The sequence below is a fragment of the Bubalus kerabau genome, chromosome 5, assembly GCF_029407905.1.
Source record: "Bubalus kerabau isolate K-KA32 ecotype Philippines breed swamp buffalo chromosome 5, PCC_UOA_SB_1v2, whole genome shotgun sequence".
Lineage (NCBI taxonomy): Eukaryota > Metazoa > Chordata > Mammalia > Artiodactyla > Bovidae > Bubalus > Bubalus kerabau.
In genome coordinates, this window is record NC_073628.1 from 46,680,836 (window position 1) to 46,703,975 (window position 23,140).

General features: G+C 44.1%; 1 protein-coding gene and 1 non-coding gene across 4 annotated transcripts; both read left to right on the forward strand.

The window, feature by feature from the left end:
- Positions 1-10,294: 10,294 nt before the first annotated feature.
- LOC129654443 (U6 spliceosomal RNA) lies at positions 10,295-10,403 on the forward strand. The gene has a single exon (XR_008715507.1). It is a non-coding gene; the product is annotated as a U6 spliceosomal RNA (small nuclear RNA).
- A 7,019-nt stretch (positions 10,404-17,422) lies between these two features.
- On the forward strand, positions 17,423-21,464 carry LOC129653845 (PRAME family member 8-like). Of its 3 annotated transcripts, none has more exons than XM_055583515.1 (4): positions 17,423-17,561; positions 18,354-18,672; positions 19,034-19,606; positions 20,567-21,464. In XM_055583515.1, the coding sequence occupies exons 2-4, from the start codon at positions 18,386-18,388 to the stop codon at positions 21,117-21,119; spliced, it is 1,413 nt and encodes a 470-aa protein (XP_055439490.1). In that variant the 5' UTR covers positions 17,423-17,561; positions 18,354-18,385; the 3' UTR covers positions 21,120-21,464. The 3 variants fall into 3 exon arrangements, with proteins under 3 accessions (XP_055439490.1, XP_055439491.1, XP_055439489.1); XM_055583516.1 differs by having other exon boundaries at positions 17,452-17,666; XM_055583514.1 differs by having other exon boundaries at positions 17,452-17,614.
- Positions 21,465-23,140: the final 1,676 nt, after the last annotated feature.

The window sequence follows — 23,140 nt, forward strand, 5'->3', positions numbered from 1 at the left end:
GACTGCGCTGTTTCTGTGTGGAGCCCTTTCCTTCCTCCTACACACCCTAAACTCCCCATTTAAAAATCCTCACCCTCAAATTATCAGTGGGGAGTGGGAATTTGAACATGTGGACCCTCTCTGACAATTGCTGGTCTCCAAAGTAAAGCGGACTTTCCTTTAGACCAACCTTACCTTTGGAGTAGCCTTTCAAGCAGTGGGCAGCAAGACCTACCTTTCAGTTGATGCTACCTGGAGGAAATGAGCCTGGACACCAGAAGAAATCTGTGACTTTGAATCTTAGAAACATAGGCAGCAGTTTACCCCTTTACTCCTTCAAGACATACACCTGCATCTCGGACTAACTTCCAATAAATGGACACAGAATCATATTCACTAGAATGAACATTGGGGTGCATGTATCTTTTCAGGTTAGTCTTTTTGTTTTCTTCAATAAATCCTCAGAAATGGATTTGCTGGATAGTGTGGTATTTATGACTCCTATTAGATCACATGGTAGTAATGTACTATTATTTTGAAAATGAATATTGGATTAACTAAAAGAATTTTAAATACAACTTTTTTTTCTTGTTGGCTTAAAGCTCAACATTCAGAAAACTAAGATCATGTTATCCGGTCCCACCACTTCATGGCAGAAAGATGGGGAAAGAGTGGAAACAGTGGTTGACTTTATTTTCTGGGCTCCAAAATCACTGCAGATGGTAATTGCAGCAATGAAATTAAAAGATGCTTACTCCTTGGAAGGAAAGTTGTGACCAACCCAGACGGCATATTTAAAAGCAGAGACATTACTTTGCCAACAAAGATCCGTCTAGTCAAGGCTATGTTTTTCAACTGGTCATGTATGGATGTGAGAGTTGGACTATAAAGAAAGCTGAGTGCTGAAGAATTGATGCTTTTGAACTGTGGTGTTGGAGAAGACTCTTGAAAGTCCCTTAGACTGCAAAGAAATCCAACCAGTCCATCCTAAAGGAGATCAGTCTTGGGTGTTCACTGGAAGGACTGATGTTGAGGCTGAAACTCTAATACTTTGGCCACCTGATGGGAAGAGCTGACTCATTGGAAAATACTCTGATGCTGGGAAAGATTGAGGGCAGGAGGAGAAGGGGAAGACAGAGGATGAGATGGTTGGATGGCATCATTGACTCTATGGACATGGGTTTGGGTGGAAACTGGGAGTTGGTGATGGAGAGGGAAACCTCGTGTGCTGCGATTCATGGGGTCGCAAAGAGTTGGACACGGCTGAGTGACTGAACTGAACTGAAGTATTCTTTATACACTCAACAAAAAGTTTTGCTGTTTACTCTGGTAAATTTCAATCTTTAAATTTCAAGATTTCTGTGATTTGAGGTCTCTTCTCAATTAAAATTTCACATGAGTTTGGGTGGACTCTGGGATTTGATGATGGACAGGGAGGCCTGGCATGCTGCAGTTCATGGGGTTGCAAAGAGTCAGAAATGACTGAGCGACTGAACCAAACTGAGCTGAGCAGTGACCTTGGTTCACCAGCCTAGAATGGGCAAAAATATAAGTAAAGTTTACCTTTTCCCTGAAGGTTATCTGAAGGAGTGAATAAGAAGTGCCCACATGGTGGCTCACTCAGTTTCTGTTCAGTAACAGAGACATTTATGCTTATTATTGTAACTAATCTCACTCAACTGCATGTTATTGATAAAAGGGATTGCTGACCTGGGATTTAAAACACCTATTGAGTTGAATCCATTAAACCCTTTCTTATGCTAAGGCTATTCATAGCCATGGCAGAAATATGGTGAAAGGGATCGTCCCCAGAGACCAAGTGAGAGGACACCCTCAGCGGAGTCGTCACCTTGGTGGCCAGCTGTATGTAAGGATTGCCTGGGCATCAAATACATGGGCTTGGAGAGAGGCATGGGAAATTCTTGGAGATGGGGAAAGCGTCTCCCTTTATGTATGACCTTAAACTTCAAAGGTATCTTTGCATGATGCAGCCCAAAGTGGGTGTCATCCCTGAATGTAGCAGAAATTTAGACACCAAGGAGAGCTTCTGTACTTAGAGCAGAAAAGGTGTTGGTACTTATGAAGAGAAATCAGAGAATTTTATTTCTGTGCCTAATTCCATCACCTTGGTCAGAATTTGTGTTGCTCTTAGCTGAGTTTGAGTAATGATGTAAATACACTGGAAAGGGGCCAATAAAATTATGGTTTGGCTTCTAAGATTCTGGAAAAATGGCTGGGGAAATTTGCCTTCTGGAAAACGTCCTTAGTGAGAAAAACATAAAGAAATAGGTGGATGTCTCCTGGCAGCAACCGCCTCTGGATGACCATTTGGGAACGGCCCACGTTGATTTCTTCTCTGACTCCAAGTTCTCAAAGCGCCCTCTAGGACCCACCTTCAGAGCCTCTCGGTCTTGGGAAAGGTCTTAATTTGCACTTCTTCCTCTTCTCACATCTTACCTTGAATCTTTGCATGCAGTTTGCTGTGCTAATCCCGACTTTCTGAGAAAAAAACACTAAGGTGACTCTGTCTCCTCTGAGCCACTCTCCTTTACTACCTTTAAAAAAAAAAAAAAGCTGTTTTATTTATTTTTCATTGCCCAAGGTCTGTGGTGCTGAGTACATTTTCTCTAGTTGATGGCAGTGGGGGTGCCCTGTGGTTGAGGGGCCCCTCCCTGCAGTGCCCTCTGTGCTGTAGAGTGGGCTCTGGAGGGCATGCGTTTCAGTAGTTTCATTCCCAGCTCTAGAGCACAGGCTCAGTAGTCGTGGGGCTCTGGGTTAGTTGCTCCTTGACTTGGGCTATCTTCTGTGACCATGGATCAAACCCTGATCTCTTCACTGCCATCAGATTATTTACCAATGAGCCACAGGGCAGCCCTCCTTCACTACCTTAATATCACCCTGAATAGTGTCTTTGTGAATCAGTGAATGGGTCCTTGATTATCCAGCCACCCTGTCTTTCTCTGCCTCCTGAATGTGTATCAGATTCAATCAACTAACCTAGAGAAATATGATGATCCAATCAGGATAAATCCAATGGGTATTCAGTAATCTAAACATGTATCCCTTTCTGATTGGGTTAGTAGTGGGACAGAGGCATGATGGGAATAAAAGGTTGTACTGGAGAAGAGATGCAGAATCTTCATACTCTGGAGACACCAGCAGGGTTCTCCATGCATCTGACATCTGAGCACCTTTCCAGACACATCAGAGCAGGAACTCACCTCCCTCATATAAGAACACCTTTTTTTTTTTTTTTTTTAAACCATTGACTACCTAACCTTGAAGGGTGGCCTGTATCTCTGGATGTAGTGAGAGTTTTCAAAAAAACCATTTCTCTCACATGAACACATTTCATGTCTTGATTTTGCCTATGCTATGCTATGCTAAGTCGCTTCAGTCGTGTCCGACTCTGTGTGTCCCCATAGATGGCAGCCAACCAGGCTCTGATGTCCTTGGGATTCTCCAGGCAAGAATACTGGAGTGGGTTGCCATTTCCTTCTCCAATGCATGAAAGAGAAAAGTGAAAGTGAAGTCGCTCAGTCGTGTCTGACTCTTAGCGACCCCATGGACTGCAGCCTACCAGGCTCCTCCATGCATGGGATTTTCCAGGCAAGAGTACTGGAGTGGGGAGTGATTTTGCCTAGCAGTGCAATTTTGCCTGAATCTCAAACATTTTGATTTGTGCTTTAGCTGATATCAATTTTTTTAATATAAATTTATTTATTTTAATTGGAGGTTAATTACTTTACAATATTGTATTGGTTTTGCCATACATCAACATGAATCTGCCACAGGTATACACGTGGTCCCCATCCCGAACCCCTCTCCCTCCTCCCTCCCCATACCATCTCTCTGGGTCGTCCCAGTGCACCAGCCCTAAGCAACCAGTATCATGCATCGAACTTGGACTGGCGATTCGTTACATATATGATATTATACATGTTTCAATGCCATTCTCCCAAATCATCCCACCCTTTCCCTCTCCCACAGAGTCCAAAAGACTGTTCTATACATCTGTGTCTCTTTTGCTGTCTCGCACACAGGGTTATCATTATCATCTTTCTAAATTCCATATATATGCGTTAGTATACTGTATTGGTGTTTTTCTTTCTGGCTTATTTCACTCTGTATAATTTTAAATGACTTTACAAAGGAGATATTTTTAATGAAAAACATCCATTTAGCATTTTATTTCATGAAATTTAAGATATTTTGAACACAATGGCATTCATGTTGATGGTAACTGAGGTTAGCGGCTGTGCTGGTCCATATGACTCTCATCTGCCCATTAATGTAGGGCTCTAAGGATGATTTGCAGCTCTTCCCCAAACAAAGACTGGAGTGAACACTCAAGCTTCTAGGTACCCACTTTCTAGTAGGACCTGCATCATGCAAAGCAATGGATGGAACTGAACAGGCTAGTGACTGTCTTTTTTCCTCTTTGGCCAGAGTGTCCTATGGGCTAACTGAGGCACTTCCACACCTGCCAGAGCAGTGACCTTGGACCTAGTAGGTCCTTCTGAAAGGTTGGGAGATTGTCTTAGGTGTGCTCCTCTTGGCCTGACATGGATGCCTTGTTCCTTGGCAGTTTCCACAGGACTCCTTTTCTTGTATAGTCAGGACGAACGTCTGGAACCCACCCAGACTCTGGATCTGGCAGGAAAGCACCTGCTGAGGAATGACGCTTTGGCCTTTTCTGCTTTAGAGGATCTGCCCAGGGAGCTCTTCCCACCCCTCTTTATGGAGGCATTCTATGGGAGACACATCGAGACCCTGAGCCCATGGTACAAGCCTTTCCCTTTGTCTGCCTGCCTCTGGGGGGCCTCATTGCCCTGCCTCATGTGGGGCCCTTACAAGTAGTTCTGGAAGCACTTGATGTCCTGCTGACCCAGAAGGTTCGTTCCAGGTGAGTGTGATCAAGGCACCCTGATAAAATCCTGGGTGTCCCAGAGGAGACAGCTGGGTTGAGGGCAAGTGGATGGAAAGGGTTCTGAAGACGGCAATGAAGATGCCTTTGCATGCTAAGGGAAATAGCTTCTGGAAGCATATGAGTGCCTTTAGTGAATGGGAGCCTGAAAGAACATTCCCTATCTCCTCAAAGTCATGCATAAGTTACTAAAGTGGAGAAATAGAAAGGATAAGAGGTCAAAGGGAGATGGAGGAAAGTGAGGCAGAGAGGTAGGGAGCAAGGCAGCAGACGACATCAGGAATGTTAAGTTACAGCAGAGGTGGACAGGCTGTTGTCAAATTATGAGGCGTTTTTTTTTTTTTTTTTTAAATTCTGTGAGGATTTGAATGCATCCCAATTAGTCTCCTTACCCTAAGAGGTGCAAACTGAGGGTCCTGGATTTACGACATACTGGCCAGAACTTCTGGAGCATGTGGTCTGGTGCTCAGGCTCACAAATGGCACCAGTGGCTGAGCAGAGCTCAACCAAAAAGCAGCACTTGGCTCCACTGAAGGTTTTTATAGATCTTTGCCTGAAGAAAAGGACCCTGGACAACTTCCTCACCTACATCCTCAGGTGGTTGGAGCAGAGTAAATCCTCCATCCACCTGTGCAGCAAGAAGCTGAAGACTGTCTCTATGCCCGTGGACGGCACTGTGAAGGTCCTGAGCATGGTGCAGCTGGACTGTGTCCAGGTGAGTGGGAATTGGCCCTGGCATCTGCCCATGCTGGCCACGTTTGCTCCTTTTCTGGGAAAGATGAATAATATGCAGAGACTCTGCCTCTCTCCCATTCACCTGACTGCCTTCATGAAGCAGGAGCAGGATCACTTTGTCCAAATTACCTCTCAGTTCCTGAGGCTGGGCCACCTCCTGGATCTCCATCTTTTCAGACATGTGCTCAATGTAGATGTGAAAAGGAATAGCGATCCTCAGGGGCGGGGGTTGCTGTGGAAATGTAGACTCTGGGAGGGGTTGGACTGGCATGGACATGTGCTTCTAGAATCTGATATGACACCTGGATACGTGCTGGAAACCCACATGTTGCAATTATCCTTGGGAAGATAGTTGTAAAGAAACTGTCAGGAAGAAAGTTATCTTCTTGGTGATCTAAACAGGAAGGAAATCTAAAATGAGAGTGGATATACAGATCGATATGACTTATTTCATTGTTAAGCAAGAAACTAACATGACATTGTAATGCAAATCTACTCAATAAAAATGAATGAAAAGATAAATAAATAAAGAGATGCTCATGGAAAACCAACTCCTGTCCTCCATGATGTATTGTTCTCTGTGTGTGTGTGTGTGTGCATGCGTGCTTAGTCATTCCATTGTGTCCAACTCTTTAAGACCCCTAAAGAGTAGCCTCTTCTGTTCATGGGATTCTCCAGAGAAGAATATTGGAATGGGTAACGATTGCCTTCTCCAGGGGACCTTCCCGATCCAGGGCTTGAACCCCAGTCTCCTGCACTATAGGTAGATTCTTTGCCATCTGAGCCACCATGTAATGTAAGCCTCCTGGGGGCAACTCTTACCTCCTTGCTTGTTTCTTTGGCTGTTCAGTGGATTAATACACACAGAGGGTAACGCAGCATCCAATGAACTATTGGAATGAAGAGCTCTCTGCAGGGCTCTCCCTGCTGACTCAGGCCATGACCTTGGGCATGGGTATTCTTCATGCTTCTATCAGTAGGTGTATAAGTCACAGTTTCTTGCCTTTGTGTGTCCTTCACTGTCAAAGGCGAGGTCCTCAGTTCTGTTAAGTTTTGCACACTGCCAACAAGATTGAGACTGGTTCTCACTGTTCCATGCCTGTCAGGGAGGAGGAGTTATAATCGATATAATCAGTTATAGGAGTGATATATAGAAGTGATATAGGAGTGATTATAGGAATGACATAGGAGGAGATATAATTGAGTTGTGACCAGACATTCAAAGTCTTTTTAGTAAAATGCTAAAATGTAAAAAAAAAAAAAAAAAAAAAAATTGACATGGATTTTATTTCCACACCACATTCTAGATTTATATCAGTTAGGGTGGTTGATCATATTAGAATAGGTTGATAGTTTCCATTACAGTTCCAGTCTCCCCCTATTAGAAAAGTCAAGGGTAGCTTGTCTGGACATCAGAATGTTCAAATGTAAAAGAAATATGCGTTATGTATTACATATAACTCACAGTCAGCTCTCCCTATCCTCTATTCATCATCCTCAGATTCAGTGAACTACATATGATTTTTTTAACTACTGTTAAAAACATAAATCTTCGTTTAAGTGACCCTGAGCAGTTGAACCATGTGTTGTTCAAGATGCACCTGGTACAGACACATACATAGTTTCAGAAGAAGCTGACATGATTACAGACTCTATAGTCCCACGGTGGTGTTGAAGACTCTTGAGAGTCCCTTGGACTGCAAGGAGATTCACCAGTCCATCTAAAGGAGATCAGTCCTGAATATTCATTGAAAGGACTGATGCTCAAGCTGAAGCTCCAATACTTTGGCCACTGATGCACAGAACTGACTCCTTGGAAAAGACCCTGATGCTGCGAAAGATTGAAGGCAGGAGGAGAAGGGAATGACAGAAGATGAGATGGTTGGATCGCATCACCAACTCGATGGACATAAGTGAGTAGGTTCTGGGAGTTGATGATGGACAGGGAAGTCTGGCGTGCAGTAGTCCATGGAGTTTCAAAGAACTGGACATGACTGAGTGACTGAACTAAACTCATAGTCCCATCATCTTCTATCTGTTGCCTAGAGAACTAGAAAAGGCTGTGGTATAATTCAGACCTAATCTTAACGGTATTCACTTCAGTTCAGTTCAGTCACTCAGTCGTGTCCGACTCTGTGCGACTCAATGAATCACAGCATGCCAGGCCTCCCAGTGCATCACCAACTCCCGGAGTTCATTCAGACTCAGGTCCATCAAGTCAGTGATGCCATCCAGCCATCTCATCCTCTGTCGTCCCCTTCCCCTCTTGCCCCCAATCCCTCCCAGCATCAGAGTCTTTTCCAGTGAGTCAACTCTTTGAGTGAGGTGGTCAAAGTACTGGAGTTTCAGCTTTAGCATCATTCCTTCCAAAGAAATCCCAGGGCTGATCTCCTTCAGAATGGACTGGTTGGATCTCCTTGCATGCCAAGGGACTCTCAAGAGTCTTCTCCAACACCACAGTTCAAAAGCATCAATTCTTCGGCGCTCAGCCTTCTTCACAGTCCAACTCTCACATCCATACATGACCACAGGAAAAACCATAGCCTTGACTACACGGACCTTTGTTGGTAAAGTAATGTCCCTGCTTTTGAATATGCTATCTAGGTTGGTCATAACTTTTCTTCCAAGGAGTAAGCGTCTTTTAATTTTATGGCTTTGATCACCATCTGCGGTGATTTTGGAGCCCCCCAAAATAAAGTCTGACACCGTTTCCACTGTTTACCCATCTATTTCCCATGAAGTGATCGGACCAGATGACATGATCTTCGTTTTCTGAATGTTGAGCTTTAAGCCAACATTTTCACTCTCCACTTTCACTTCCATCAATAGCCTTTGTAGTTCCTCTTCACTTTCTGCCATAAGGGTGGCGTCATCTGCATATCTGAGGTTATTGATATTTCTCCTGACAATCTTGATTCCAGCTTGTGTTTCTTCCAGTCCAGCGTTTCTCATGATGTACTCTGCATAGAATTTAAATAAGCAGGGTGACAATATACAGCCTTGACGTACTCCTTTTCCTATTTGGAACCAGTCTGTAGTTCCAGGTCCAGTTTTAACTGTTGCTTCCTGACCTGCATACAGATTTCTCAAGAGGTAGGTCATGTGGTCTGGTATCCCCATCTCTTTCAGAATTGTTCACAGTTTACTGTGATCCACACAGTCAAAAGCTTTGGCATAGTCAATAAAGCAGAAATAGATGTTTTTCTGGAACTCTCTTGCTTTTTCCATGATCCAGCGGATGTTGGCAATTTGATCTCTGGTTCCTCTGCCTTTTCTAAAACGAGGAGTATCTCCTCACTGCCGCCCCTCCTGACCTTGACGTGGAATAGCTCCTCTAAGCCCTCCTGGGCCTGCGCAGCCACCGCTCCTTGGACGTGAGGTTGCTCCTCCCACCCGGCGCCGGCAGGGGGGTAGCTCCTCCCTGCTGCCGCCCCTGGCCTCGTGCGGCTGTAGCTCCTCTCCGCTTTTGCGTTGTCACAGCTTGGCATTCTTGGCCGCCGCCCCTGACCTCGGACTTGGGGTAGCTCCTCCCGGCTGCCGCCACCCCTGACCTCGACGTGAGGTAGCTCTTCCCGGCTGCTGCCCCTGACCTCGGACGCAGGGTAAGTCCTCTCAGCTGCTCCTTCGGTGTTGCAGCCTGGCGTTCTTGGCTGCCGTCCCTGACCTCGGACGTGGGGTAGCTCCTCCCGGCTACTGCCCCTGACCTCGGACGTGGGGTAGCTCCTCTAGGCCACGCTCTGTGCGCTGCCGCAGCCGCTCACGCTCTGTTCTTAATGGTATCCTGCTACTGCTGCTAAGTCGCTTCAGTCGTGTCCAACTCTGTGCGACCCCAGAGACGGCAGCCCACCAGGCTTCCCCGTCCCTGGGATTCTCCAGGCAAGAACACTGGAGTGGGTTGCCATTTCCTTCTCCAGTGCATGAAAATGAAAAGTGAAAGTGAAGTCGCTCAGTCGTGTCCTACTCTTCGCGACCCCATGAACTGCAGCCTACCAGGCTCCTCCGTCCATGGGGTTTTCTAGGCAAAAGTACAGGAGTGGGGTGCCATTGCCTTCTCTGACTTAATGGTATAATTCAGACCTAATCTTAATGGTATAATTCAGGCCTAATCTTAAGGTTGAAAAGCAATGGAAGTGATGGTGTAGCTCTAAGTCAAAACTAAAGATCTGAGAACCAGGGAGCCACTTGTGTATGTACTGGAGTTTTCCAGGTTCAGGAGCTAGAGGCTCCAGTATTCATGGCCAAGAAGAGAGAGAAGGCGAACAGTTGCCTTTGTTCCATCCAAGCCCCCAGATGATAAAGTGATGCCCACCCATACTGGTGAGGGCTGATGTCTTGACTCAATTACTGATTTCAATGCTAATCTCTCCTAGGAGTTCCCTTGCAGATTCTCCTAGTGTTAATCTTTGACCTGTGATCTGGGCATCTCAACTCACAGTGAAGTTGACACATAAATTTAACCCTCACCGTGTGTCTAAACTAATGGAGACAAATAAAAAGTTTCCTTGCTAAGGATTCAGAGGCTGCAATTGTTTCTGATCTGATGGAAGGGGATATAGGGCTTAGAGGACCTTAGGCAGATCTTTGGTTCCCCCACAGTGAATATAATGATGCACGTACAGTTTATGGGATTTTTAGTAGGATCTAACGAGATATTTGCTCTCGCTTTGGCAGCACATATACTGAAATTGTAACGATACAGAGAAGTTTGTCATGGCCCCTGCACAAGGATGACACACAAATTCATGAAGCATTCCATATTTTTTAGGCTTCCCTGGAGCCTCAGCTGGTAAATAATCCATCTGCAATTCAGATGGGTTCAATCCCTGGGTTGGGAAGATCCCCTGGAGAACAGAAAGGCTGACCTCTCCAGTATTCTGCCCTGGAGAATTCCATGGACTGTATAGTGCATGGGTTCACAAAGAGTCAGACATGACTGAGTGACTTTCACAAAATGAGATATTGCCTGTTGAGGGCTGGGCTCTGGAGTTGTTGAACAAGAGCTCATTATTATGTAAGCACTTCACAATTTTTTTTTTTTTTTTTACAGTCTTCTCCCTCCTCATGAATAGCATGAGTCTTCATCCCTTGCACTTTGTTTCAACTTTGTTCCCACTGTTGTTTACAACAGAGGAAAGAAAAATCTGGATGCTGAAACTGGACTCACATATTACATGTGCTTACCAATGAGTCAGGATTCGTCCAGACTGTTCCAGTACCCAGTGCGGGGGGCGGGGGTGAGGGTGGGGGCTGGGGATGGGAGGGAGTAGGAGAGACTGGATTCATCTTCAGTGATAGACATTCTGAGCCTCAGGTCTCTAGGCCAGCTGCTTGTAGATCAGACCAGAGTGCAGGGGTTAATAGTCAGCCACCTGTTGCTCTGGCTAAGCCATGAGAAAAACCCCATGGGAAAAGAATAAAAGCAAAATATAGCAATGGGAGATGTGACCGGGGACACAGGACTGATTTTATCATAACACAACAGATACTTTCTGTGTGCCGAGACACTAAAAAAAAGTGACCTGGCCCCAAAGAAGAGGGCTCTTGATCCAAGAAGTCTTAAGTCCCCCAGTTCCATCTTTGAAACTTTAATTCTCTCTCTAGTTTCTTTTTCCCAAACTGTGCATCAACCACTTTCAATCCCTACCTGCTTCCCTGGCCACAGCACCTCAGAATAAAAATCAGTTTTGTAATCAGGACTGTATACTTTAGAATTTTCAATAAACCTTGCTGTCCTGGAACTTCCCTGGTGATCCAGTGGGTATGACTCCATGCTCCCAGCGCAGTGGGCCCTGGTTCAATCTCTGGTCAAGAAACTAGATTTCATATCCTGAAACTAAGTATTTGCATGCCACAACGGAATGATCCCTCAGATTTCCCAGGTGGCCCAGTGACAAAGAATCTGCCTGCCAATGCAGGAGACACAGAAGACATGGGTTCTATCCCTGGGTCGGGAAGAACCCCTGGAGAAGGAAATGACACCCTACTCCAGTACTCCTGCCTAGAAAATTCCATGGATAGAGGAGCCTGGTGGGCTACAGTCCATGGGGTCACAAAGAGTTGGAGCAAACTGAACATATATAGGCACACACACACACACACAATACCCACACACAGGGTCACAAGGAAGATCAAAGATCCTGTGTGCATGACTAAGACCCAGGGCAGCCAAATAATTAAATAAATAAATATTTAAAAATTTGTGTCTTCTGGTAATATCATTGAGTATAAATATTTGCTCAGTGGTTTATATAGAAAACACTCTAAAGTTAATTGAGGCAATATACTATTTTTAAGAAGTCATGTGGGTAATTTAAAAATATTGTACTTGCTTAGAAGACTCAAAAAACAATGTGATTTAAAAACTGATTTTAGCCATAAATGAACAAGAATTGTTTCTTTAAAAAAATATGTAGATCAACAAAATTTTGAGTCGAAAGATTGCCAAGGATATTTTTAATAGTTCACTTTAGTTCAGTTCAGTTGCTCAGTCGTGTCCAACCCTTTGTGACCCCACAGCCTGCAGCACACCAGGCCTCCCTGTCTATCACTAACTCCCGGAGATTCCTCAGACTCATGTCTGTTGAGTCGGTGGTGCCATCCAACCATCTCATCCTCTGTCATCCCCTTCTTCTGCCTTCAATCTTTCCCAGCATCAGGGTCTTTTCAAATGAGTCAGTTCTTTGCCTCAGGTGGCCAAAGTTATTTGAGTTTCAGCCTCAGCATCAGTCCTTCCAATGAATATTCAGGACTGATTTCCTTTGGGATGTAGACATTATATTTAGAGCATTTTTGGGTTCACAATATTATTGAATAGAAGGTACAGAAAGTTTTGTGAAATGAAGACATCTCTTGCCATTTCAATAAACAAGAAATGACACAGGCACCAGAGATTTCTATGGCGTCCAAATGTGAATGAGGGCTCCCAGACCTCCAGTCCAACAGATGTCACTGCTCCCCATGGTGATCTCTGAGGAGCTCAGGGAGTGAAAGAAGCAGCCATCTGGGGCATCTACCACTCCTTAAGTTGAACAAGGAAACAGGATTTGGCCCCAGAGAGCTGAGGTGCATATGAAAGGAATGAATTCAATGAGCCCAGAGGCTTGCATCTTCACATATGCAGTATGCTAAATTCCTTCACTTGAAATCTGATTTTTCTTACAGCAGCCCCTGGGATTGCAAAGTCAGACTGAGTGACTGAACAACAACAATCTTTGATGTTCAGACTGCCTTCTCCCTTTTTACAAATTTTATCACATGACTCCCCCTCCTGCCTTCTTGGAGCAGTTTTCTCAGAGCATCTGAGATTCTGTCTCCTGGGCTTGGGTCCTAAACATTGCTACCAAATAAAATCTCTCTCTACTTTCAGGGGGTGGCTAATGTTTTCATTGGCAGTTTCCATGTAACTCCTGGAACTCAGGTGAGTGGGGCCAGGACATGTGCATTGGGAAAAGGTCTCGGAAGAGCATATCAAATGACAAATACACAACCTAAAAGGTGAGAAATATGTTTTATTTGGTGACTACAGATTATAGGTAGAAGGGTGGCTTCTCAGATAGCTCTAAGGAACTGTTCAAAAGTTATAAGGAGGAAAAAAAAAAAAAGTTATAAGGAGAGCCCGATGGGTCGCACAGAGTCGGACATGACTGAAGTAACTTACCTTACCTTACAGTATATAAAATCATTTGGTGTTAAAAAAAAATCAGAAAATATCAAAGAATTATTGCACATGATAAAAATGATACATCTCACTAATTTTCATGCATTTTAAATTTTACTTATTTTGGCTATTCTGGGTCTTCCTTGCTATGCACAGCCTTTCTCTTGTTGTGGCGAGCAGGGGCACTAGAGAAGTAGAAATGCACTGGTTTCTCATTTTGGTGGCTTCTCTCATTGCAGAGCATGGCGCCAGGGTGTATGTGCTTCAGTAGTCACGGCTCCCAGGCCCCAGTCCGGTGCTTGTGGGGCTTGGGCTTAGTTGCTCTGCAGCCCGTGGGATTTTCCCAGACCAGGGATCTAACCTGTATCCCTTGCACTGACTGGTGGATTCTTAATCACTGGACCACCAGGGAATTTTTTCTTTTTTTCTTTTTTTCTCTGTATGGAAAGAGGCAGGAGTCTGGTCTTATTGAAGTCATCCATGTGACATTCATGGTGACCACCTCAGGACACCGACCTTCTTCTCCTCCTTGAACTGCCCTCAGGGCACACTGTCTTGGGGCTGCAGTGGATGACGGCCTTTGGGCTGCAATAACCTTTGTTTACTGACATGGCAAGTGAAGTAATTGTCTCCAAAGGAAAGTGTAGGAGAAGACAGCAAGTGGAACTGAGGGAGAATGTCTACCGAGTCCCCGCTAGATGCACCTGCTCACTGGGTTACACAAATGAGGCAGGGAAAGCATTGTTTCACCAAAATTTATTCAGGCTCGTGATCCTTCTCCTCGAATTATCAGAGGGCTTCCTTGTAAAATCCAGTTTGAATAATAATTCTAAGTCAGTTCAGCAAAAAAACCCACTCTTGATATCTGTATAATCATAAAGGATTTGATTTAGGTCATACCTGAATGGTCTAGTGGTTTTCCCTACTTTCTTCGATTTAAGTCTGAATTTGGCAGTAAGGAGTTCATGGTCTGAGCCACAGTCAGCTCCTGGTCTTGTTTTTGCTGACTGTATAGAGCTTCACCATCTTTGGCTGCAAAGAATATAATCAATCTGATTTCGGTGTTGACCATCTGCTGATGTCCATATATAGAGTCTTCTCTTGTGTTGTTGGAAGAGGGTGTTTGTTATGACCAGTGCATTTTCTTGGCAAAACTCTATTAGTCTTTGCCCTGCTTCATTGCGTATTCCAAGGCCAAATTTGCCTGTTACTCCAGGTGTTTCTTGACTTCCTACTTTTGCATTCCAGTCCCCTATAATGAAAAGGACATCTTTTTTGGATGTTAGCTCTGTGGTTTTTCCTGTGGTCATGTGTGGATGTGAGAGTTGGACTGTGAAGAAGGCTGAGCGCTGAAGAATTGATGCTTTTGAACTGAGGTGTTGGAGAAGACTCTTGAGAGTCCCTTGGAATGCAAGGAGATCCAACCAGTCCATTCTGAAGGAGATCAGCCCTGGGATTTCTTAGGAAGGACTTATGCTAAAGCTGAAACTCCAGTACTTTGACCACCTCACTCGAAGAGTTGACTCATTGGAAAAGACTCTGATGCTGGGAGGGACTGGGGGCAAGAGGGGAAGGGGACGACAGAGGATGAGATGGCTGGATGGCATCACTGACTCGATGGACGTGAGTCTCAGTGAACTCCGGGAGTTGGTGGGGGACAGGAAGGCCTGGCGTGCTACAATTCATGGAGTCGCAAAGAGTCGGACACAACTGAGCGACTGATCGTATCTGATCTGATCTGATCTTGATATCTGGTCTCCCCAAGAATCTGATCAAACTTCCTCACTGCCACTATTAGTATCCAGTTCATCTGGGCTGCCCTTAGCAAAAAATCTACTAGTTTGGTTCAGCCAAGATCCTTTGCAGACCTGATTCCTCCTCATAGGCAATTACCAGCCAAGAAACACACTGCTTCTGAATTGTGAGTCCCTACCACCTGTATCTGTTGAAGTTGGATGACCTGAGATGCTAGGGTATCCTTATCTGTATTATCATTGTCCTAAATAAAATTTAATGTAGCCACTTACACCAGTGTCTGCGTCTGATTTTCCTTGGAAAGAACTCCCTCAACTGATTACTGCTCAGGCAGGAAGCGTTCTTCAAGTATCCCCCAGATTCCCACATACTCAAGGATGACCAATTTGGAGTCTGACCACTTTTTAGTTTCCATATCAGGCCTCGAGCTATTTTCAGAAAATTCATTTCAACTTTAAAACATTCTTCTTTTTGATCTCATAGTAACTGTGATCCCAGAGGAACATCACCACCTTGAATTTTGAAATTTCCACATTTCCACTAACATCACAGCCTTTTCCAACATTTATGTGATCTGACAATTGGAGGAGTCCTTCTCATCCCTTCAGCTATGACAGGAATGGGCGAATTTAATTCAGATGACCATTATATCTACTACTATGGGAAAGAATCTCTTTGAAGAAATGTAGTAGCCTTCATAGTCAACAAAAGAATCTGAAATGCAATACTTGGGTATAGTCTCAAAAATGACAGAATGATCTCGGCTCTTTTCCAAGGCAAACCATGGACATGTCCAATGATTGACATAAGTTTGAGAAAGCCCCAGGGGTTGATGATGGACAGGGAAACCTGGCTGCGGTCCATGGGGTCACAAAGAGTCAGACACGACTGAGTGACGGAACTGAATTGATGCCCCAACGACTAACACTGAAAACTGAAGTTGAACGGTTCTATGAAGACCTATGTGACCTTCTAGAGCTAAAAACAAAAAAAGATGACCTTTTCATCATAGGGGGCTAGAATGAAAATGTAGGAAGTCAAGAGTAACAGACAAGTTTGACCTTGCAGTACAAAATGAAGCAGGCAGAGGCTAACAGAGTGTTGTGAAAAGAACACACCTGTCATAGCAAACACCCTTTCCATTAACCCAAGAGAAGACTCTACACATGGATATCACCAAATGGTCAATACCAAAACAGGTTGATTATATTCCTTGTAGTCAAAAATGAGAGACTCTATATAGCCAGCAAAAACAAGTCTGGGAGTTGACTGTGGCCAGATCATGAACTTCTTGCCGAATTCAGATTCAAATTGAAGAATGTAGGGAAAACCACTAGGCCATTCAGGTCTAACCTAAATCAAAAAAGTGAAAGTCACTCAGTTGTGTCCGATTCTTTGAGACCCATGGACAATACAGTCAATGGAATTGTCCAGGCCAGAATAATGGAGTGGGGAGCCTTTCACTTCTCCAGGGTATCTTCCCAACCCAGAGATCAAGCCCAGATCTTCCACATTTCAGGCAATTTCTTTATCAGCTGAGCCACAAGGGAAGCCCAAGAACACTGGAGTGGATAGCCCATCCCTTCTCTAGTGCATCTTCCGGACCCAGGAATGGAACTGGGTCTCCTGCATTGCATACACATTCTTTACTAACTGAGCTATCAGGAAAAACTCATGATTATACAGTGGAAGTGACAAATAGATTCAAGGGAATAGATCTGATAGATAAAGTGCTTGAAGAACTGTGGACAGAGGTTTGTAACATTGTACAGGAGGTGGTGATCAAAACCATCCCCAAGAAAAGAAATGCCAAAAGGCAAAATGGTTGTCTGAGGAGGCCTTAAAAATAGCTGGAAAAAAAAAAAAAAAAGAAGTGAAAGGCAAAGGAGAAAAGGAAAAATATATCCATCTGAATGCAGAGTTCCAGAAAACAGCAAGGAGAGATAAGAAATCCATTTTAAGTGAAAAATGCAAAGAAATAGAGGAAAATAATAGGGCAGGAGAGACTAGAGATCTCTTCAAGAAAATTAGAAATACCAAGGGAACATTTCATGCAAAATAATGTCTCTGCTTTGTAATATGCTCTCTAGATTGGTCATAACTTTTCCTCTAAGGAGTAAGCATCTTTTTATTTCGGTGGCCATATTAACAAAACTCAATCTATTTTGTATAGTGAATCACTGAATAAGTCCTAGATTCCCCCTCCCCCAATTCTTTTTCTTTCATGAATGAAAGATGAATGAATGATGATCTGACTCAATCAATTCATCTGGAGACTGGCAGTAACCCAATCAGGATGAACCCGAGGGATGCTCTGGAATCCAATCAGGTAATGCCTACTGATTGGAAGTTAGCAGTTGAAAGGAGAAAAGATGTGGTTAAAAAGTTCCATAAAATGCCCCAGCACCAAAGAATAGACGCAGAAACTTCTCGCTCTGGAGTCACTCCTTGTGTTCTCCACCAAGTCTGAGGTCTGAGCAGCACCCCCACCCGACCACATCAGACCTGGTGAATTAACCTCAGTGAGGGATGTTCTGCCAATGGCCAGCATGCAATGAATGGTATAACGCAGTTTGACATGGCATGGAGAGTTTACTTTTTTCTCTTCTTTAGGTTAAATTTAAATCTATCTTTTTGCCTCAAAGTATACTTTTCTATATTTTCCAATATATATATATATAATTTTCCAATTCTAAACATTTTGATTTGTGCTTTGGTTTCTATTATTTAAAAGTCTTAACCAGCAGTTTTTCTTTTTAAAGACATCTGTTTGACATGCTGTTTCTTGACATTTAAGGTTTTTACTCTATACACAAATGGCATTCCCTTTACAAGTATCTCCTTAATCTTTCCCAGCTAAGTTGACTTTGGGAACTGAGGATGGAAGCTGTGTTCTGCATGAACTCCTGTCCCCATAGTTTGGGCTTTAAACAATAGTTCTTTTTTTTTTTTTTTTTCACCATAAAAACAAAGAGAGTCAGCTTTTTCAGTCTCCTGGTGCAGATGTGCAAGAGGGACATGCATTAAGGAAAGCAGTGGATGGAAACAGATGAGCCTCCAGTTGGCTTTCTTCCTTCCTGCAACTTGTTAGATTCTTGCTCTAGTGGCAGGATGGGGAGAGCTCTGGCCTTAGGGACATAAACCCAGACTGGAATCCAGACACACCGAAGTCTTCCATTCTGATTCATCATTGCCGGAGCAATGACTGTGACCTTGATTTGATTTCTCTGAAGTGTGGGGAGAGAGACTACCCTGATGTAACCATGATTGTTCTGAGAAGGATGTCTTGTCTCTTTGCAGTTTCCCAGGATTCAATTCAGAGAAGAGTCAGGATGAGTGTTCACAATCCTCCCAGACTTGTGAACTTGGCAGCAGTTGGCCTGCTGAGAGACGAGCCCTTAGCCATCTCGACTTTGGAGTTTCTGCCCACAGAGCTCTACCCACCACTCTTCATGGCTGCCGTCTTTGGCCGACGCAGGGAGACCCTGAAGGCTATGGTGCCAGCCTGGCCCTTTGCCCGCCTGCCTCTGGGGGGCCTGATGCAAAAGCCTCACCAAAGAACCTTACAAGCAGTTCTGGAAGGCCTTGATGTCCTGCTTGCCCAGAAGGTTCACCCCAGGTGAGTCAGATCCAGGGAGCCTGGCAGGGTCTTGGATTCCTGGAAGAGACACATGGTGCCAGGCAGAGTGGATGACCAAGTGGTGGACCAGAGGCTTCTGAAAAAGCTCAGAGGCTTTTTCAGAAGAATTGCTGAGATCACTTTGGGAAATCCCTTACAAATATATAATAGGAAGGATGGGAGAGAAAAAAGAGCTGGGGGAGAGGGAGCAAGAAAGGAAAGAAACACAACAAGTGAGAGCAGGACTGTGAAGTAAGAGCACAGACGGGGAGATGGGATGTTGCCTGAACTCTGAGGCTGTGGGTTCATTCAGTGTGGATTTTGAATAATCTCACCCCACCCATCTGCTGTTTCCCCACAGGAGGGGCAAGCTGCAGGTGCTGGACTTAAGGAATACCGGCCAGGACTTCTGGAACATGTGGTCTGGAGGCAAGGGCCACATGCCCTCAAGCTCACTGCTGGTTCCAGTGGCTGAGGACATGTCCAGGAAAAGGCACCCCTTGACTCCCTTAGAAGTGTACATAGAACTTTGTCTTATGAAAAAGCCCCTGGAGAAATTCCTTACCTACCTCTTCAGGTGGGTGGAGCAGAGAAAAGCCTTCATACACCTGTGCTGTAAGAAGATGAAGATTATTTCAATGTCCAAGGAAAATATGAAGAAAGTTCTCAGGATGGTGAAGCTGGACTGTGTACAGATGGTGAAACTGAGTTTCACCCAGAAGCTGTCCACCCTGGCCCAGTTTGCTCCTCTCCTAGGTCAGATGAGCAATGTTCAGAGTCTCATTCTCTCCCACATTCGTGGGTCTGCTGTTGAGGAGCAGAACCATCAGGATCTTCTGAAATTGACCTCTCAGATCCTCCGGCTGCAGAACCTCCGGGAACTCTGCATGGAAGCTCCATCCTTCCTTGAAGGCCGTCTGGACCAGATGCTCAGGTGAGGCTCTACCAGCAGCTGATTAACAGTGGACACAATGGTAGAATATCAAGGGAAGTGTCTCATCTGCTGCTCCACTGTGAAATGCAGTATTACAGAAGCACAGCAATCCAGGTGGGGGGAATCGGTTACAGAAGCTCTGGAAAGGGACACCATGCTGGGAACCCACAAGTTAGGGGGCCTAGATCTAGTGCAAGTGTGTATGTGATTTCTTCTTGGGGGAGAGATTTCTGTGTTCTGAAGATTTATGTATAGGTAAGCGAAGGGGGCATTGAAGAGGGAAAATCACATCAGCCTGAGCGTTGTGAAAAGAACTCTGTGGTCACTAACCTGTGACCACAAGGAGCCTGTTTTAAAGTCCAAGTCAGTGACAGGTGGCCTTTTGCTGCATATAAGGTAATTAATACATGGGAAATGCATGGTTCTGGAGATGATGGTAGCAAAGCAGAGCAAAAAGAATGTAAAAAGTGATAGAAAGTTTGTAGATGTCATAGGGCTGGGAGTCCCTAAAGACTGGCAGCCCCTTTCTGCAGGTATGCCAAGAGCCTCACCTGGCCAGAGGTATATGACTGGCAGCTCACCCACAGAGTGGCGATCTAAATGAAAAGCATTTTTTATCTCATCTCCCAGAACTAACACTCTTGATGTCCACCCTGATGGACACTTTATGTCATGCTCTCCTCTGATCATGTTCTAGTGCATTCCATTATGTCTATTCATCCTGCTAAGGAAGTAGAGTGTACTGTACTCTGCTTGACAGATGAGGAAAGACGGGTTTCAAGATCATGTGAATGTGATCCAGTCACACTAAGAAAATGGCAGGACTCAACCTAGAATGAGACTGCACATTCTAGAATTTGAACTGTATCAGCTTTGGGCCAATCATTGAGTTCTCCTCTGGAACTCAACTGCTACTTTGGTTTCCCTCATCTAATTGCTTCTTCCCCCCCTCCACCCCAGGTGCTTGAAGACCCCCTTGGACAACATCTCAATCACCAACTGCCTGCTTACAGAATCAGACCTGACCCATCTGTCCTGGTGTCCAAAAATCTGTCAGCTGAAGGGCCTGAATCTTAGTGGCGTCACCCTGACCGACTTTAATCCCAAGCTCCTTCAAGTCCTACTGGAGAAAGTTGCAGGCACTCTGGAAGAACTGGACTTAAATCTGTGTGGGATCACGGACGTCCACCTCATGGGCTTTCTGCCTGCCCTGAGCTGCTGCTCCCAGCTCAGGGTCCTCACCATGTGCGGAAACCTCATCTCCATGGCTGTCCTGGAGAGTGTGCTGCGTCATACTGACAGGCTCCCTGATTTAAATGTAGAGCTTTATCCAGCCCCTCGGGAGAGTTACAGCTCTCTGGGTGTCCTTAATTTGGAGAGCCTTGCTCAGATAAAGGCTAAGCTAAGGGTGATCCTTACAGACTTAGAACGTCCCAGGAAGATTTGGGTTAGCCTCAGCCCCTGTCCTCACTGTGGTGATGACATGTGTGCTCACCTGAGTCCCAACACATAATTCTGTAATACCCTGCCTAGTCGGTTGCTTCTATCAGAAGCTTTCTTCTGGACACTTGAAAACTGAAATCTAGGACATACATCCATTATGAAGGGAAAACACAGCCCTGGTTTCTGATATAAGCTCAGTGTGATTGAAAAACCAGATCCAGCAGGGGTGCAGGATTCCAAAAGGGAGTGTTGACTTGAGGAATTGATGTGACTTTTCTAGAGATGTGTTTATAGAGTCAAATATGAAACTGAGTTTCTGGAAGATTCAATCTGAGACACAGATGTTCAAGTTATTTCTGTATGCACACTTGTAGAAATGATCAGAAATAAAGAGACGTTCAGTGTAAATGATAAATGGCATCCGTGATATTATTCTGCTTTCTGTATTTGCATCTCATGGATCTCCAGTTACTGGTGGAGTGGAAGCCCTCTGTTGCGTATCATCTGAAACTCCATCATTCCCTAGTTATCTTTTTTCTTCATGGTTTCCTTACTTAGTTCTGGTGGTTAATACAAACAGCAAAGGAAATACACTCAGTGGTCCTCAATAGCACATCCTGTCAAGAGTGGGTACTTACATGCATATTCCTATGAGAAAAACACTAAAATCATACAGGCATGAAATATGGTTTTGTTACGTTTATACCAGAAGTATATTTCAGAAGTATGTCTTTTGAAGCCTAGGTCATGTCAATAAGAGTTTTATTTTATTCCCATACCTACTCTTGTTCTTCCCTATCGAGGAAGACTTAGTAGAGCATGTTTTGACATCAGCATATCAAGATGTGTAATAAAATGCCTTTACACCATGTAACTTATAGTTGGCCATTTTTATTCTCAGCTCCCTACTCTCTCCCTCAATCAGCTGCAGATTCATTATAAAATATTTCTTATGATTCTCTGGATCTCCTGTCTTACTAGTCTATAATGATGCAGAAAATATTTTTCCCTGATCCCTCTTCTCATATCTAGATATGTACTATTACAAATATTCTCTATGTGGTTTTAAATGTGATTGATAGCCTCAAGATATTTAACTATGTTAGAAGACTGGGTTCCCATTGGGTACTGCAGGAGACACTATTTTATAAAGTAGATGGGCTATAAGGTATATAGCTCGTTACATTTATAAATTCATAATACAGCGAAGAGAGACAGAAGACATAAACCATTTGAAAACAAGTTAGAACAAATTAAATAATGATTAGTGAAAATCACTTGTGGTCCAGTGGCAGTAATTCATCAAGTCCACAGGGAAGCTGGAGAAGCCAAATTCGGGAGGAATGTCAAAAGAAGCCCATTGAAGCAACCTAGATGTCCATCAGCAGATGAATGGATAAGAAAGCTGTGGTACATATACACAATGGAGTATTACTCAGCCATTAAAAAGAATACATTTGAATCAGTTCTAATGAGGTGGATGAAACTGGAGCCTATTATACAGAGTGAAGTAAGCCAGAAAGAAAAACACCAATACAGTATACTAACACATATATATGGAATTTAGAAAGATGGTAACAATAACCCTGTGTACGAGACAGCAAAAGAGACACGGATGTATAGAACAGTCTTATGGACTCTGTGGGAGAGGGAGAGGGTGGGAAGATTTGGGAGAATGGCATTGAAACATGTAAAATATCATGTATGAAATGAGTTGCCAGTCCAGGTTCGATGCATGATACTGGATGCTTGGGGCTGGTGCACTGGGACGACCCAGAGGGATGGAATGGGGAGGGAGGAGGGAGGAGGGTTCAGGATGGGGAACACATGTATACCTGTGGCGGATTCATTTTGATATTTGGCAAAGCTAATACAGTTATGTAAAGTTTAAAAATAAAATAAAATTTAAAAAATAAAAAAATAAAAAATAAATTAATAAAAAAAACAAAAGAAGCCCATTTGGCAGTCTATTGTCATCATGCTGAATAAGATTTGTCTTCAACACGTAACCCCGTGTCTGTCTCTGATTTTCTTTGGCACAATGATGAAAGCTCAGGCAGGAAAGGTCCTTCTGAATATCCCCCAGATTCC